Raw genomic sequence first — 19800 nt, forward strand, 5'->3', positions numbered from 1 at the left:
CAAGTAATGAAAACCTCATTTTTTCCACGGGTAGTAAAAAATTAGCCCGCGCGAGTAGCAAAACAGAACGGTATAAATTGTAAAAATTGAAAGTCCGAAAAAGTATTCCCGAGCCGCAATCCAGCCTATGATGAATCAGCCCTACTTGTTCTATTCAGCACACGCGATTTGAACACGAACTTGCGCTGTTCCTCCTTTCGCGGTCTTGTAATGCACAGTGAATCTTTCTATACTCCCTATATAGACAAACAGTCGGAAGTATAGCCAGCGCATCCCGTGTATGCCTGAAGTTACGCGTAACATCAGCAGGAATTTAGACCGAATGAAACGTACACGGAAATGAAACCCTGGTTCACAGACGATTGTACTTATACATAAAACTTGTTAAGGGTCTACTTCTCAAAACGTACTTGGTTTTTTTTTCCGATTCGGGAAGTGTCTACCTTTGTAACACATTAATGTCTGAGAGAAGTTGTGCCCGTGATTTCTCCACCATAATGTATTACTACACGTGGGGTAATCAAACTGACCTAATTCCATCACTTCTGCTTTCTGATTGGTAATCTTCGATCGGACTTGAGCTCGATTACGATTTCTGACGATTGTGTTTGGTGCCTTGTTAGTTTGACATCGTTTGAAATCGAGGAATAACTCCTCCCAAGTGTCATCGTCAAATTTACGGCCTCATTATTTTTCCATCTGAGCGAATCACGGCGTTTGGAGATGGATTAAGTATTGAGTTCGATGGCCTGTACTTCCGCGCTCCCTCGCAACGCCCTGAAGACTACCGGGGTTATCTTGGAATGGGAAGTCCATACGTGTCGATTCATTCGACAGTTGATAAACATTAGGCTAACGCGCCGGCCGATCTCACGTTGATTAATATTAATAACACATCAGAGATTGACGAGTTAGTATGAGACGCGCATCCGAAAGAGTGGGAACCCGTATCACAGCGTTAAAATGAGACCAGGTTTTAACACCGTATGGCAGGTTTCCTTCTGTGTGCTCGCAACCGCATTCTTTTTTGTTTCTGGCTCCAGCGTAAGGTAAGTTCTTCCATTTGCTCGATAAAGGTTTCAACGTGACAACTTGTTCGCTATACCACTCGTGTGAGTAGACACAGTGCTACAGACGCAATCGGCATTAAGCTACTTCAGTTGACAAACGTAGACCGACTATTGCAGCAATTACATGGCATTTTTCTGTGTTCGAATACGCGAACCATAGCGACGTGTATTTTTTAACCGATTAAACTCCCACACTTACCCATAATTCTGTATACAACCCTAGCGTGTCGTGCGTCTATGCGGGAAAGAACGTGACCTATATCCCAGTCTCTCAACGCGCGGCGCAGAGAGCGATTTTTGCAATCGATCGTGAAAGTTAAACTCCGCCAGTTTAATTATTATCGATCACGAATTCGATTTCAGGGGACAGAGCAAAACACTTCATGAGAGAAATGAAACGGCAATGACCCCACAACACTTCCGTTGGCTTACGAGCGTTGCGATAATACATAATACATTTTGCTGATATGATGTTGTTGTCTGCCTCAATGAAAACGTATCATAGGCGCGGCCGCAGTCTTCTGTGTTTCGGAAGTTTCAGCCTGTCTAATGGTCGTCCTGTCCAACGGCGGTGAGAGGTCAGTTTTGAAACATGTAAGGTCAGTCCACCCTGTAGTGCGTATGGGTTACATAGGGACAAGGCGATCGGTCAAGTGATGGCGCTCAAATATTTGAAAGACACGTTCTGAGCATTAAGAAATCAACGAGACATTCTACGCCTTCTACAACGGTAGCAGTCAAGACGCGATGAATTATTTCCTCTTGCGTAGAAGGCATGTTGAAGTTTTAATGAACTTGATGTGGTAAAATTGAGTTCACTCAACTTTACATCAAGATTTCCTTTATGCCTTGAGTTAATGCATTGTTATAATCTTCCCAACTGACGCAAAGAAAATTAACATTTCGCGCTCTCGATACATTAGCATCCACGGACGCTATAAATCCCGCGCAAATCCTCTCGATTTGGACTCTAACAATACTGGCGCCACGAAATACCAGCACGGTAGCGACAGCATGGTCTACCTCGTTTACACATTTAAAAAATCCACCCAGTAGCTTATCCCTCATGGAGGTATTCTGCGTACTATACCCCATGTATGATACCCCATGTTCTATTGTGTTTCAACCACTTGTAATATTGAGCTGTTCTCAGCATTTAAATTTATTCGTGGCGTGGGTTTGAAACAAAAGAATTATACCATGGGCACGCACGGGCAAGTGATACTTTTGCATCTTTTCTAATGTCGGTAGAAATCAAAGTATTGTATGTCATCTCATTGTATTCTTTATGGCGTCAGTATTCGACATAGCCAAGATACTGTATGAACGGACACACCAGCTCACAGGACAAAACTGACTCCGGAGACTGACGCACACTGCCACACAATCACCGACGGGCTCACAGACTGCCGTATGTAACAGTGGCTGGGCCGTGAAGCTTTGTCTGTGATTCAATAAACAAGTTCAGGTTCTACATCATCACTCTTCGTCAGTTCCAGCTTCTTTCCATGTTATGACAGTAATTTCAACAGCCAGCATTAATCTTAGACATATCAAAACGAGACTAATCTAATATATATTAGCACGCTTGGGTATAGGGCATTTGTCAAAGAGCAGTCCCTTGGCTGTAACTAAACATATTTTCAAAAGGACGGGTATGGCCTTAGACAGATGTACATATCAAAACCTGAAAGCGCAGCGTAACGTGTACATGTGAATTACAAACTTGTCAACTTATATCGACTATACGTCTTAAAGAGGCACTCCCACTTGGTAACATTTTTAAACACATTGTTTTAATGCCAATGGTCGATATTTGACATGGCGACTGCGTGCGGATCGCGAGGTATCGATAAAAACATGTCCTCAAAAAAGTAAAAGTTTGAATTCCGGTGGCCCACATAAATTCGGCGAGTCTCAAAACCCGGACCGAGACGAGTCGAGACGAGACCATAATGACCCCTCAGGCCAGGCGTTGTAAATACATCATATATACAATACTACAGAAAGCTTGCAGTTTGTTGTGAGTGTCAAAGATCGATGCACAAAGCAAGAGATAGCACAATCAACGATTGGAACAACTGAAAAAAGATTTGTTGAGGATTTTTCAACTTGAGTTCAAGGCGAGCTCGAAACATGCGAACTGCGATGCGACGTCGGCATTTGGCCTAAACGATAAGCGCCAGATTCAGATTCTACTATGATATCTACTGTGAATTCAAAATAGGTAACCTTGTATTAGAAACATACATACAGGAGATTTAAGTAATCATTTTTAGAAATTAGATTCACCATTTATAAACACATTATAGGAAAGTAAACTGGAGGCTCGTAGGTTTAATTTTATGCCGTGGCTATTGACAGGCGCCTGTCAATAGACAAAAATTGGCTATTGACACGCGGGACTTTTTTAGCCAAATTTTACCGGATTTTAGCGAAATAAACTTCCTCATGCTTCTCAGAATGTTTTCCTCTGCCATTTTTTTTCGTAAGAATGAACAAAGTCGTCGTCCACGGTTCTTTTAATTGCAAAGGAAAAGCCGAAATATGAGGATAAGAGGTAATGCTATTGCAATTGGAGAGTCAGGAATTTCTCCTAAATGGCATCATCTTTTAAGAATAGTTCTGAGAATAATGTTATAAAGTAAACAAAACGTTTATTAGGTAAAAAAATCAATTTGTGGGGGCAAGGCGACTTTGCTTCCCCTGCAAACCTATTTGTCAAGTATAGATCCATATTGAAAACTTTTTTGCACATTGAAAAGGAAAGACATTAGTGATAGCAATGTTTACTACGATGTTTTAAGCGAGAAAAATTTTTACCAAAATGTTTTAATTTCCGGGTACAGTTTTGTCGTACCCAAGGTCATTGGCTTTACTATACCATGGAGGCAGCACACCAGTGCTGATCCAAACTGGAGGTCAAGGTTAAAATGTCGGCTCCCCGTGTTGAGACTCCTTGTATCTTTCTCTCTGGCTCTTGCCTCGCGCCGTTCTAGGCCGTGAAGTTACGCTTCGGGTGCATTTTGCTTGCTATTTTGGATTAGCTGACGAAGCTTTAGAATGTTGTCACCATGGTAATAGTCGTTTCTCAATGCAGGCATGCGGAGTTATGTCGAAAGCGACCAAGCTGTCAATGTCGCGGCCATCGGAAATCACGATGCCTGTCATGACAGTTCTCTGACGTGAACTACTAAGATTTTCCGACTTTTACAATGCAAAACGGACCTCATCATCACTAAAGGGTGGCATTGTACCAAATAAGTATCACCAATCGGCAAAAATACGCGTATGCAGGACCGTGGTTATGCTAGAGTGACACGGTGAACGCGTACGACGTACCGTGCGTGACGGTTTTCGCTAGCATTGCAAAATATTGATTTTCCGACGTATTAGAACTTATTTTGTAATTACTACATGGCAGAACAATGTGTTCTTCATTTACGTGGAAGAAGAGCAGTTTATTTCACTAAAATGTGGTGAATTATGAAGAAAAACGTCCCGCGTGTCAATAGCCAACTTTTGTCTATTGACAGGCACCTATAGTGGCTCTGCACCATTTTTCTACATTACCGATACTATAGTACATGTATGTTATGTGTGTGGAATCTGAGGCAGCCTCAGATTAAGATTCAAATTCGGAGAACTATGTAACCACTGACTAGAATGTACGAAAATGAACAAGCATTAGTCGATGGTAGGGGTGGGATATCACTTCTTTGACTAAGACAGAAGTGGATCAACGTCCTTTTTTTCCCGTGGCATTGGTACAGATGCTGCCTTTGTGCAAAAAAACCCGTAACTTTTCTATCAGTAAGATAGGAGGTCTTTTGGTCTCGTCTCGACTCGTCTCGGTCCGGGTTTTCTGACTCGCCCATAAATTCAGCTTCCGAACATCGAACGTTCGGCAACTGGTGCCATTGTCAAATAAGCTATGGAGTACGAGTCTACGCTGACGCTGTTGTACGCCACTGTACTACTCGCGTCGGTGATCGGTCATGCCCTGTGGGAGAAGCTGAGTCTTACTTACTGACTCGGCGAAAAAACAGAAAACAATGTTTGCTGTTTCCACCAGAATTCGCATAGGTGACTAGCACAGTTACGTGCGGTTGAGCGGCCGCCGCGTCGTAGACTCATACCACGCGGCGGCCGCTATGTATCGAACCATACCTGACCATACGTAACTGTGTGGCAGACGACAAAATGTAGTCATCAGAGGCAGCTAATATATTACACGTAAAAACTGATATCTATGTGGTATTCGTTAAAATATAATACAACTGATTGAGAATAATGAAAACGACAAACCTAAAGAGAAGTTTTTAAAAACTTATCTGAGGTAAAGGCATAATGCTGTATATAAAGTCTTCGCAGTGGGAGGTAAATTAATTGCGTCGTTCGAACTTATTATGGACGCCCTAGAATATCGTCAATCAGCACAACAACAAACCTTCGGGGGACTTCGGGTCATAATCAGAAACGATCGTGAAACTTCGGGATGCGAAAAATACGCTCGGGAAATGACATGTTTTTATCGATATCTCGCTATCCGCGCGCAGTCGCCACGTCAAATATCGACCGTTGGCATTTAAAAAATGTGTTGTTACCAAATGGGAGTGCCACTTTAAATATAGTTATCATTAACATTTCAGTTCCAATCCGGACCAGAATTCACCTTTCAACAATAAGAGCGCAGTTTACACTTATATAGCTTGAATTGACCAGCTGAATGACTGTGTACATTATTGACATGATGCTTTGGGGAGTAGAATATGAATGTATTTGACATTGGATTAAAAATAGTTTGGCAAAAAAAAACATCAAAAGTTACAGCTACTGGCTCTTTAAAGCAAACCTGCGATGTGTAATGTGTTTGGACATATCAATGACGCCACGTGCCATATGTTGTAATAATTGTCTGAGGTAATACAATGTAATGTTTTCACAAACATGGGTGAAAAGGAATAATAGTTAGGCTTAGATGTTATTTATGACGATGGTTTTTTTCACACTGAATATGATCTATCTGACTTAATATCCACAAACTGCTAAAGAAATAACGTCAGTTCATGCAAAACATTATCCGACAAAAGTCACCATCTGTCCTGGAAGTATCGAGCTCCGTCACAGCACTTTTTTCACCTGTCGCAGACCTATATTCGTTAGCCTCTGCGGGGTGTTTAGCACACCTTTACTGGTACACAACATGACCAATACAAAATGATCTTCGTATTGACGTGTCGGTTATATTTGTCCTCGTTGTTAATTCGCATTCCCTGCAACCTAGTAGAGCAGGGAGTCACGGTTGTCTAATTGAAACACGGCATCTACACAATTTTATGAAGGGGCCGTGCATAAACGCATATGGATCGAGCCTAGACAGTTATCTCAGCCGAGTGCCTTATCAATTTTGCACACGATGTCAAGACTGAAAGGTTGAGCATTTTAATTGATGTCCTTTATTTATCACATTCATATCGCGTGTTCACCTTTTTCCCTTTTTGATATTTTCTATTATTTGCATACTATCGAGAGTTTATGGCCTGGAAAGTAATGTTCTGCCTCGATCAGACGGACGCGCACTTTTTCAAGGGCAGGTCACACAGAGAGATCGGTCGTGCCTTCTCAATCATTTTATACGGCGTCCGGTAGACGAAAAAAATTCCCGCTTCCTCCACTTACAAATTCCCCCTATGGTAAAAGTTTATCGCGTTCTCATGAGACTGACTCATTTTCATTTTAACACTGGCAAATCTTTCGTACCCAACGGCACATCACCTGGTCCAGACTACAAACTATATTTTCGCCAAAGGTGAGAAACGCCTTTCCACCGGTATGGATGCAGGAATTGATGTAAAGCCACATCCCTGTTATGTATGCAAGCTTGTCTGCTACCGTTCGTCAGGATATCTGCCTTAGTTCACTATCTTTTGATTCTGCGTACAGATAAGAAATTTCGTAAAAAAAGATAAGGTTTTTCCCTGTTAACAACAGTTGATTATCTACTATTATGTTTTTTCAATGGTCACTTTATTGACGTATGAGATATTATCATCATCAGTCTCTGTTCATTTCCAGGAGAACGTGTTACTTTTCTCTGGTTAAGTCCCTACAAGATGTATCTTTTTATGTGTTTTTCACTATTTTGTGTTATATAATACAGTTTCTTGTTCTAAACCCCCACCCCCACAATCAATCATGTGAAACTGTCTGGCGTTCGGTTTGTCACCCCAGGCTACTAGTATCTATATAAATGTAGAGTCAAATGATATAGGGTGAACGCTAGATTTCATATGTTACTCGGAACATTACACATAGTGCACACAATGTTGTGTTTATGGGGCCAATGCTTTGTTAGGACGGCAGATCCCTCCCTGTCGAGCGATTGATCATCCATTCTGGTGTTTTGTATTTCATCATACTTAGGAAGGGGAGAAGGAGTGGATAAATTTATTTTAGTGAGCAAAATAATCAGAATATATTTAAATTATCTCCGAACGGCAAGTCTCTTATTCAGATCACGTAAACACAACAGCAACCGTGTTTAATCTCAGCGACGATGTAATTATAACTGAATTTAAGGGGTACCAGGTTAGTCGTTATTAGGACTTTCAATATACAGGATGTTTCTGTTGTGCACCATGGATATTGGGTTTTGTAATCTTTATACTATAATGTTGATTTACCCTACGCATTGCTTCAGCTGGAATTTTCTGCATCATTAAATCATCATCTATGCATTGTCTGCTGATGGTACAGAGTATTCATCGCTCTATTTTTGTTGTCACATCCAACTATAGATCAGGAAGTGTGACATTGTCACTTTTTACAGTGTAATTTCCTTGCATTTTGCAAAATCTGTCTTTTTTTTGCGGTAAGATTTAATGACAAAATGGAAACTGCATCTCAATACAGACTTTCAGAGGCAAATATCACTACGTCAAATACATGTTATCTTGAGAGTTGCGACCGAGCACCGTCATCAAATCTATTGGTACATCATGCTGGGTGGGGTTAGGGATGAGAGGTGTTCATGAAGTATAGGCAGGGGGTGTAAATGTCACGTGGACAGTACTCATTCTAATGTTCAAGGCCAAATCTTAGTTGTTCTCAAGTTCTTCTCAGTGGTTCAATTTCCGATCAGTGTATCTGGATGATGTCATCTTTACTTCAATCAAGTGAGTGCCATCTCGTGGTCCATCCGCCCCAACTGAAGAGACGTCGCATGGAATACGAAGCGCGAGGGATGTGAACTGATTGGATGGTATGTTTTTCTTTAATTAAGATGGATTAAATCATATCATTCATGCGTGGGTATTCCGACGGTTTTTCTTTTTTTTTTTCTTTTTTTTTTTTGAAGTTGACTCCGATAGTTCAGAGGTTGTCGAGGTTGCATCGTGGAATGGTGATATCTTCCCCTGTGCCGCCATTAATTTCCCACTCTGGAAAGTAAGATTTTATTATCTGTATCACGTGATCAAGAATTACATACGCTGAACTCTATAGAGACAGCACTCGCCATTTCAAAATTCTATCATATTAAGATAGCATGCATAGGACCGGCATGCCGCAATGCTATGTTTCTCTGAAGCAAACGATCTCAGATCGCATCAGCGATAGTTACTTTTAGAATATGACAGCTTAAAGCATTAAGATGATGTATTGCGGGTGTCATTTGCGAGTCTCTATTTGCTCACTGTCCCGGAACACCTGGCTCTCCTTCTCGGTGATTTCAAAGTTGGTCTCAAAACCCTAGGATTCTATAACGCTCATTTTCCCGCGTTTTTTTCCCGTTGATTTCTGTGCGCCTTGTATTGTGTAAGCGTACTCGTACTCAGACATGCATATACGGAGTGCGACACAATAGGAAAAGTTGAATGCACGATCAGGCCCAAGTTTTTATCTCTGTGATTAGGTTTGATTGCAGAGCGTGTTGCAGTACGGGTTGCAATTTTCTTTTGCAAATACCGACACTTTGTTTCAGAAAAAGTACACATTAGGCAATTGTACACAATCTTTCCCAGCTGCCCCCACCCGACCCCTAACAGACGAGATGTCTGTCTCCACAAGGAAGGCTAGAATTGGGTAAGGGAGCCTTCAGTAATTACAGAGGAGCGGGCAGGAGAATTAAGGCCTAACCTGTTCTTTGAAATGTGACCTACCCATCTCCTTAATCTCTAAAATGTTACTTTCCAGTCTCATGTTCGAAAACTTGATTCTTCTCCGACACTGTATGGTGATACATGTTAAAATCTTCAACCAATTGTGTCCTCGGCCATACAGCATTTGATATAATGGAATGGAATGGAAAGGGGAGACTAGTTGTACCTGTTTTAGGAAATTAACAACAAGATTTTGATTTTTGCCGATGGAAAATTTAAATGAAATGAACATGTTATCTTCTCTCAGCAAATGGCCTCGTTGTCATAACTTATAATAAAAAGTATAGCATATGCAGTGTCTGCAGATCATGATTTTTATGTTATTTAATGGAGCTTTTGACAGTGTACTGTTACTTCGTTACTTGAAATAATTGATTGTTTACCTCTGACATGTCCATCAGAAAAAGTCATTACAAAGACAACCGTCAGTGGTGCAAATCGAAGAGAATTATCGGTGATTCTGTAAATAAACGTAATATAAATTTGTCTAATCGTCATCCATATTGCAGCCACATGCTTCCTTTTATATTCTTCACAGACTGTGTGAAAATATGTCCTATAGCCTTTCAATGAAGGATCTGTATTATCTCCTTCAGCTTGTGAAGTATGTATATATATGCAAGAATCGCTTTTTTTCGCTGGTGTTTTCCTATGGAGGAAATATTACATGGGTGATTCAAGGCAAGTTTATAAAATCTGCTTCCGTAAGTTTATCGAACCAGCTTCAGTAAAAAAAAAGTGAAACACCCCCAAGACAGGTTTGTAAAAAGTGACCCTCCCCAGGATCAGTTTTCGAAAAAAATGACCCTTCCCCAATTTCCCCGCAAGCCCTCTGTAATTACTGAAGGCTCCTTAAGTGTTTGGCCTCAACAAAGAGATACACGTCACAGAAACTTGAAAAAGTCTCCCTCGATCAGAAAAATCCCCAGTGTTGAATCACATGTTAATGTTAGCAAGTACCAAATTCGACTGTCTCACTTGAAGTGAAAATGGAAGACCCTCCCCTCCACAAAAGAATTTCAATAAATTTTCTGAAGGTAACACCCTCACAGCAAAAATTTAATATTGGATGGAGGTGGATCTTCCATCGCTGGGAGCCCGTCAATAAGGATTTGGCATTTGTATGGAGATATGGGAAAGAAAATATCATTCCGCTTTACTCCCTATCCACAAACTTTTGAAAAAAAGTTATAACTGTTACCTTTAAGTCACGCACTTCTCACAGGGAGAATTAAGGAATTAAATATTTTGAACATATGCAATCAGTTTGAATATCAGATTGAGATTTTTATTCATGACCTTCTTGTTCAGTAATCTACCCCATAGTGTCAATGACTATATTTCCTTTCCTACTCACAAATATACCACTAGATCAGTTTCTAACTCGTCCTTTCTGTTACCAAAATGCAAACTTCCCCTTTGTCAATTCTCTTTCAGTTATCACGGCGCTAAAATCTGGAATAGGCTTCCACTTTCCATTAGGAACATTTCACATCGAAAACAGTTCAAGCATGCCCTAAAATCTTTTATTATCAATAAATCTTGACTGCCTTGTGTTAGTTTTGCCCTCTGTACTTTTTTCATTTGTATTCAAGACTAAGTTATAGTTCTTTCGGGAGCTAGATGTACATTAGCTTCACCTAAGCTATTTCTAGCTCCGTGTAACATCTCTGATTTATGAGCATGTTAAATATGGTTACAGTTCTTATCTTTTTTGTTGTAAGCTTATGTATTTATGTATATCAAGAATTGTATTATAGTTTCATTAGTAAAGACAATGGAACTGTACAAAAATGTGACGAATAAATCAATCAATCAAAATGTATTCGAATATTGAAGGGGTAAAGGTACGTCAATGAGTGTCTATCTACCGCAAATATCGCATATGCACAACGACCTCACAGCATCCTTCAAGATGGCATTTTACATTTTATCATTAGTTACAAATGTACACTTGTGTGTTTCTTTAATACACAACGATTTCAAACATCTGGCAGAGGACATCGAATGAGCGTCTATGGATGGTAAAGTGACGACCTCGCCATGCCGTTCAATATGAGGGATATTTGTCTTGTTCTCTGTAATTATGCTCTTGCTAATGTTACTGTTAATACAGATAGATCGCAAAAATGTCTTTTAGAGAATATCAAAAGATTGCATCGAAAAAGACAAGAAATCCGTCGGCAGTCAACAATAGCAATAGATTAGCAAATTAACTTTTCAAAAGAGTTCAGGTAGAATGGGCCTCGGGAATAGATATTCGGAAAATATTTACAATATTCTTTTGGCCCAACGCTTGTAGGGGCTCATTTTGAAGCTTATGAGATGAATGAAATTTTTACCGGCTTAGTTTTGTGAAAATTTATTTACCCCATAGACATACACTGCGCTGTGTGTTGTCTAGCCTGAATGTTGTCCTAATTAACTTCATCAACTTGATAAAGCAATCCAGTATCTCTGCTGTGAGTTCTATCCAAACCCTCAAATGAATCAGTTCTTTTTGGGGGTGGCCCGTTTGATTTCGGGGGGGGGATGGGGAGCTGGAGGAAATGGGTATGGCGACAAACACTCTCATGTTTATCCTAACACTGGTAGCATTGCATTCATAACACAGTGCAGTGGGGTAGTGCAGCAGCAGAATACAAGTATACACATTCGTGTACGGTCACTCTGTATGCACGGTCACTCCACACAGACTGGCCGTGATTAATGCTACTGAGAAGAGGTTTCTTCTTCTATAGATAACCATACAAAAACTCAAAACTGTTCACTCTCCTAATTTTATCGCCTACAAAATAGTATTTAGTAAACCTCGTTATATTAAGGGACCGAGCTGGTTGCAGCTTGCCAGGATTTCGTAAAGCACGTTTACCGAGGTGGTAGGCTGCTATCAGACCGTGACCTAATTCACTGAGATGGATTGAGACATTTACAAGGCATACCGTCCCCTGTCTCGGACCTTGTGATTTCTCGATTTATAACGGTTGTAAATATGACGAGCGTACTAAATAAAATTACATCATCAACAAGGAGGCGAAAGGGTGATGTGTGTCGATGTACAGAACTCTGTAGAGGAGCCTGAGTTCCACCACGAGTTACGGAACATCTTCATGATTCATGACGTGACATTAAGTCGCCTGTGACGACAGGTCTTACCAGATTGCGTTTACTAAAGTTCATTTTCAAAGAGGGTAGGTCCATGTGAAGAAGGCGACTGGCATATCTACAAAATATGTTGAAATAAAACATATCTGGTACGCTGTGGTGGCCTACATTTCAACTGGATCATATTACTGTGTAAATAAGTGTACAATTTTCAAACCTGGAGTTGCTGTTTAGAGGTCATCGATGCAGTACTCAAAGGAATGGAATATTGTAAGATAAGATTTACAATCATCAAACAGGGAATCAAATGTGTTCAGATTACAGAAATACTGTTTGAAACGAAGACCAGCTCTACTTTTTAATACCACAGTCTACGATTCTCGTCAGCGACAGATGGACATTCTGCGCTTGCATAAAATTCTTGATAACAACCTTCCATTTCCACATGAAATATTTTTTTCAGACTCGATGTTCTGACCAGTAAGCTTATATCTCTGATATCTCAGTTATGATCTTAATTCCTTTGGTAGGCCGCAAATTCTTATTAATATAATGCAATTTCGATTTTTTTTGTTGCGGCTTCAGCTCGGAGGTTATTGGCTTACAAGTTACGTGGATGTTTGCCCTTTCTTAAGGCTTTGATTTCTTGTTGTCAATCAGAGAATGAATGTCTGGAATTGTTGATATCTGTCCTGGCGGCACGCACGCTAACATTCCGAGTAACTGAACAGTAGTGTCCAACTAAACTGAAAAGCAAAGATAATAATAAAAATACTGACGGTATAGAATATCGTGAGTGAATTAAGAGACCTTCCTTTTCTATGTCAAGACCCAATTAGCAGTCAATTTTGGAGCATGTTCCACTATGACTGTAAAATGTCGTAAAATTTCAAAATTTATGTTGAAATACCCAGTGTTCAACTTTCCGATTCAACACCAGTGCGCATGTCAAATGTTATCCATGGTATCATTATTTCAGTTCGGGATCAATATCATTTGTCGTCCTAGCTGTGATATCGCAGCGGTACTTGTGGCGTGTATCGAACGCGCTCGGGTCATTGAGGTCATCGCCACAGTCGATGACCCCAATGACCCGATCGCGTTCGATATACGCCACACAAGTACCGCTGCGATATCACAGCTATTGTCGTCCCAACAAACGATACATATTGTACACCAGGCAGTGTATATAGGGGCACGTTCATCTTTGCAAATCTTTCCTAAGGAAGAATAAAAATTGTATTTGCTCTACATGACAAAAAAAAATGAAAAATTCATTAACTGTCATAGTTACTGTCCCTTTAATGACCAACATGAAAGCAATAATTACATCGGTGACGTCACTACCAGTAATCTTCCAGATGATGAACTAAAGTGTTTTAAGTCATTTTTTCTGTGGAATACCTCATTACTTCATCATTGGATTAGTTCACGAGAATTAGGGCGAAAAATAAAGGTACAATACATCGGAAAAGCAAAACCTATTCAAAGTACATGTATGTCCACAACTCGACTTTGGGATCATAAGCGCATAATTTTGGCTCAATTCACTTTTTCTGGTCTTCGATAATTCACCAATGGATCCTTTCTGGTAAGTTCAGAACCGTTATTAATCCAGTTTCAATAAGGTTTACAATACGACAATTTATCAAAGAATGCTTTTCTGACATTTAAAGTATGCACTTAAAAAAGGAATCGGACCTACAATATGTATTAAGCAGAAAAAACTTCGACAATTAGTTACTTGCACCTTGCGATGTTCAAGTAACGGCACACAGCCGGATCACACGCGGGAGTGCGTGTGTTTTCGTTGATGTTTAGGCACAAAGACTGAGAGGCTTGGTGAAAAGTGTAGTGAACACATACTCATGTACAAAGAGAGTCGTTACAAGTTCTTTATAATTAACAACCGTAGACCTGAAATCGGGCAATTTTACGAGCTTGGAAGTGTTTAACCGCCAGTGCTATTGTGCACCTTCGTCATCATGTGTGTGTGAAGCATCGAATACCTTGTCAGAAGCGACGCGTTTAATCTTGAGTGACAGAAACTCATATGCCAGTCATGTAGGCATCGCTATAACAAAAAAAAACTAGTTTATGTGTGACGTGATTCCCCAGATAGTCTGAGAGACAAAACAAAGGTCAAAAGTTCCGTGACCTGGCGACTCAGAGGCGAACAGGACTTAACCTTCATATCCGACAGTCCAACACGCTTCAAGTAGTTATCAGTTGGTCCACATAAAATCAAGGCCACGCTGACCCACTTTGCTATAACACACAAAATGCCTCGAGGAGTCGCGGCACAGCGGCGACCACTTAAGAAACACAATATCATCAAAAGAAACGATATATTACATCAAAGTTGTAACGTGATAAGCGACAGTGATATATTTCAGAATATTAGATCGTTCGACTTCGAATTCTCTGCTCGACGGAGAAGCTTTACTGGGAAGATGTTTGCATGTCAAATTTTATTAGCTTTCGTCTATTATTTCTCAGTCCAACATTCTGTAATACCACACAACAGCATACACATTCCGCGTAAAGCAAATGTGAGAAATACGTGTTTATAGCCCGAGGCAAGTGTGGCGCGGAGTCTTTAACACGCACGCTCATGTAGAGTTCAATTACAATTGCTCTGTCTCGTTCAACTACAGCAGAAAAAACGCCTCTTCACAGCAGGTTTCACATTTATTGCGCACTCACTGTCAGGAATCATATTATATTATATATATATATATATTTATAACACGCCACATGCTCATTCCCTGTCGCGATTCGCTAGAATACGTCACGTGACGAGAAAATAGATACGTCTAGTCCCCATCAGATCGACAAAAGTGACGTCAGAGGGTATTTTTTGAAAAGCTATTTCCCTAGGGAAATAGTCCTGACCAAATTTGGAAAAGTGGCTGGTCACGTGACCGTAGTGTCGTCTGCAGCTTTGCAACAATGGCGGGTGACTGGAACGTGATGTGCGTCCGGGATACGTGACGACACATTCTCTAAAACAGATTTTCCAACATTTTCCAACATTCCAACAACGTAGGAACTTGAACAGCTCATCGACGGAAAAGATTAAAGTGCAACTAAGGATGTCGCTAGGTATGCTTAGAATATTTTTTGAAAGAAAGTGGTACTACCACGTACAACTGAAACCGCTGTGGAAACATCGCCCAGTAAACTTGTTACAATGGATTGTTGTGGTGCAAAATATCAAAACACATTAAAAACTATATAACAATACAACATGAGCATGTGGTGTGTTATAAAACACCTATCGCCTGGTCTTTATTCGGGCTATAGCGCTCGTCTATTACCCCTCGTGGTCGTGTGTTACCAGAAACACATCGCTATACCCCTCGGCCTACGGCCTCGGGGAATAGCAATGTGTTTCTGGTAACACACGGCCCCTCGGGGTAATAGACGGGCGCTATAGCCCTCATGACCAGGCAATAGGTGTTTATATAGAACGATAGCAAATGGAAAACAATACCACTCGCTGCGTCTAGGAAAACTATGATCGAAGTTGAGCAGAAGTGTTTCTTGCGTCATCGCGCCAGTCTCAGCCAGTATAGGTGACATCGATACTTTAGCAATGTCAGAAAAAAACTTTCAGCAATTTCAAGTAAATTTTGAAAGATTCAAGTTGTCTTCTGACGTATGTTCGGCTCTCTTCAAAAATGTTTTCTGTCTCAAATAACTGACATTGATTGCTTTGCCCACAGAACGGAACTTTCTAAGTTTCAATCTCTGGTGTTCATAACATTGGTATTGCGCTTCATCACGTCCATTTGGTAATCGTAAGCGACGTTTTGGCCAGCGCAGCTGATGTATACAATTCCACACCTGTTTTCAGAAGAACATGGCTCCGCTAAAAATTGCAGACATACTAGATGAATCGAATGAGGCGGATGACGTTTACTCCCAGGATGAGGGAAGTATTTTAAGACCCATTGCATTCGAATAAAGTCGATTTTACTCGTAAAGTTGCAATGTTATTGCAATTTGCAGAATGGCGACATTTTAAAAGGAACAATAGACAGGGTTAAAACGATTCAAATTCTCCTCTAAAGCGCGAAACAATGTCGTCTGCTCGCAACCGTGGCTCATTGAGATAATGGGTGCTGCAAGGTTCATATACATTTATCCGTGACAAGATAAATATATTTTGTACGGCGGCTTTTACCAGTGCAACAGCGTTCAAGTTAAAAAGTTCAATATTAACAATTTTTAAAAGTGATGATGAATATCTCAGGAATCTGTTAAAAACTGCTTCTTCAGACATGTTAATTTATTCATGTGCGATCACTGCATTACTGCTTTGCTATAAATAAAGTGAAGATAGTGTCCTGCATTATTAAAAGTAGACAGAGACTAGGAGGTGTAAACTGTGTATTAGAAAGTTCACACGTTTTCTGTAATCCAAATGTGCTGCATCTTTTTCATCGCAGTGACTGTCCTATTTCCGCAAGGCACAGTACAGTCACTGTGAACGAGGATGAACGAGGCTAAAAAACGCGGACAGCGGTTTTACACCATGTTGTTTAGCTAGTAATAAACCGCTGAATAACCGAGCTTCAATGATTGTTAAAATGGAAAGTGTACCCCTCAATATTTCTTCTCACACAACGCGTACAAACTGGCGTCTTGTTACTCACATCGTGTGGTTGAGATTTGTAGTGTCTCACACGTGCGTTGGCTGAGATTGAGGCGAGAGTGAGACAGAAATTTCCCGACTAGTGCGTGACACATTCAAACAACAACAGATTGAGCTATTGCTATGGTGATAATCAAAAACCGACGACGACGATAGCGTTGACGATTTTTGTTAAACATCATGATCGTGGTTAAAAGGCGCTTCAATTTGTTAAAATGCTCTTTATGCACGTCAATTGACGACAGATGGAATCTATATAAAACATCGAAAGAATTCATATTAAGCTTAGTTTTGAGCTGGCCTTCGAATGTCAGTATTGATCAATCGAAAAAACCCGTGACAAAGTGAAGTTCATTCCTCAGCCTCTGAGCAGTAATTGAAAAGGAATGAAAAGTGAACCATAATTTATGGAAGTAATCTTTCATCTCGTATTAACTTGAGGGCAAAAAGCGAGACGCGAAACGTGGATGCCAAATACGGCCACTTTAAGTCAAGTAACCTTGACATTTTGCATCGAAAATTTTGAACGTGAAGGGAACGATATGAATAGTTCTTCCCTTGACAGGTAGTCAATTAAATCTAAGTAAAACAGGTGTAATGTGTTGAAAATTCCTGGTGATTAATGAACAGCTCACGTACGGCTGCGTCTCGTATTTGAAACTAGAAAACCTCTGACTCCGAGGTTCCAGGTATAGACCTTTTCCCGGTTATCCCACAAAGCATAGCTGTGGCTGTATCAAACACCGTATACTCACTCAAAACAACAAAAACATACCGAGTTTGTGTTGTACAACGGATTGTGACACAAATTTACAGTTCCAGAATATACCTCGTTTATTTTGTATCCATGAGCTACGAAAATATAGGTCACGATGTAACCTTCCATAGTGTTTTCTGAGTAACCATACCCTGCGTATATCCTACGGCTAAACAGTTCTATGAGTAACCTACGCTTTTGTATACCCTAGCGCGCGATGCATCATGGAACCGGTAAGAGAACTATTGGAGATGTTACTGTGATTGTATAGTATAGTTCTTTCTAAGCAGATCTCGGCGCCACTCGGTAATCTGTAAAAAAGTACACGTCAATCATGCAAAGACAAAACTGTCCAAGTACAAATATAATTGCAATGGCAAGACAGTCCATTTTGAACAAACATGCACCTGTGACAGTCCATTTTGAACAAACATGCGCCTGTGATGAGTAGGACTGTGCTATCCTGGCATTCGGTAAATGACGATGTGCATCTGACTTGTGTTGATGCTGAACCAACCAACCCCACCGTCTTTGATTACATTTCACGAGCATATGGTGAAAAGCCACGCTCGATCGGAAAGTGAACTATGTGTTCCAATTACTCTGAAATTTAGGTCGTGCGTGACAGTTGATGCGCAAGTAGGCACAGTCGCTACACGCAATAGTATTCGAAATAACACGCCATAGTTATTCCCCTATCCAGGCAGCAGGTATTGAACATCGACCATTGATCGTGTGTCGTGAACGTAGAAATGAAGTGGTCTATACATGTCTCCTCGTCCATAATAGATAATGATTGATGGCAGTATTTCAGACCGCCATAGACGCTTACCGACTAGACATATCCTTGCAGATAATGAATAAGTTAACTCATTAAGGATTTATGATTTATTTCAATTCCTTTATTCGTGCATAAAGTGGAAGTCGGCTGTATCATATCGTGACATCGCTTTTGTTGAAACCAACTTTGCTCGCAAAAAAGTCAGAAGGATTTCAATCGAGTACCAGCAGTCACGTATGTCTTAGCATATGTTTCCTTTAAAGCGAGTCATTTTCAGCGAGTAAGCCTGGTAAAAGATTTATACCGAGTGATAAATTACATCAAACAAACCATAGTCGGTAAAAATGTAACAGTCATTTTTTTAAGAATGACTCGTTTGGGCGAAAGCCGCAAAAACTGGTGTAGTACGAATTTTATTGCATTTAAATTACTCAGCTACTCCTAGCGTATAAAGGGACAATAAATTATAGCGTTAACTTTGGAAAAGCTTATTATTTGTGTTTATTTAAAAAAAAAAAATTTGTTATTCAAACCGTAAAGAATGTTGAAATACAAGAAATAAACTGTGCCAGAATATCACAAGATTCATAACATGCAATGTTATCGTTGACAGCCGGACTGAAATGCAGTTGACATTAATAACATTGCAAATTGCACACACATACACACAGTATTGACAAATTGAACACCGGTATATTTGAACACTTGAGAGTACGACTAGAAAAAATAGTGTTTTTAACAATCAGAAAAGTAATGATAGAAATCTGGTTGCTAGTATTCGCCCTGAAAACAAACGCAATGGTCAGATACGTCACACGGTGTAGATAACCGCCACAATGAGATTAAATCGACAGCCTCTCCATCTTTTAGAGAATTTGCGGCCTGTGAGGTATCATATGAAACTGATTCTGTGATGCCTGTTTCATGTCCTATTCATTTTAGGCTTTGATACTAGTTAACAGTAATCTAAAGATAACAAGGTTCAAAATACGAGAATGCGACATCAAAATTAATTTCTCTCATCGTTTGCTATGCTGTTGCTATCCAATAATACCGATGATGAATTTCATTCATCGGGTTACTGCAAAATAAACGTCGATTGATTGTTATTTCAGTCTTGAACAGGCAAATTGGCCAAACAAACAATTACGGCTTTCCAAACCCCACACAACGCCTTCCTATTAAAGTCAGCGCGCGAAGAAAGAAATGATTACCATTTTGAAATATTTCTGCGGATTGAAAGGTATGGAAAATGAATGATGCAT

The 19800-nt window shown here is 40.1% G+C and overlaps 1 protein-coding gene across 1 annotated transcript in view; it reads left to right on the forward strand.

Annotated features, from left to right (window-relative positions):
- The first annotated feature begins 578 nt into the window (after positions 1 to 578).
- Positions 579 to 19800, forward strand: part of LOC139140156 (glycine receptor subunit alphaZ1-like) — a 37938-nt gene continuing 18716 nt past the window's right edge. The window contains exon 1 of the mRNA XM_070709213.1: positions 579 to 1049. Within this exon, the coding sequence (XP_070565314.1) occupies positions 964 to 1049 (86 nt within the window). The 5' untranslated portion in view covers positions 579 to 963. The remainder of the gene's footprint in view (positions 1050 to 19800) is intronic.

Source organism: Ptychodera flava, chromosome 9 (assembly GCF_041260155.1).
Source record: "Ptychodera flava strain L36383 chromosome 9, AS_Pfla_20210202, whole genome shotgun sequence".
Taxonomy (NCBI): domain Eukaryota; kingdom Metazoa; phylum Hemichordata; class Enteropneusta; family Ptychoderidae; genus Ptychodera; species Ptychodera flava.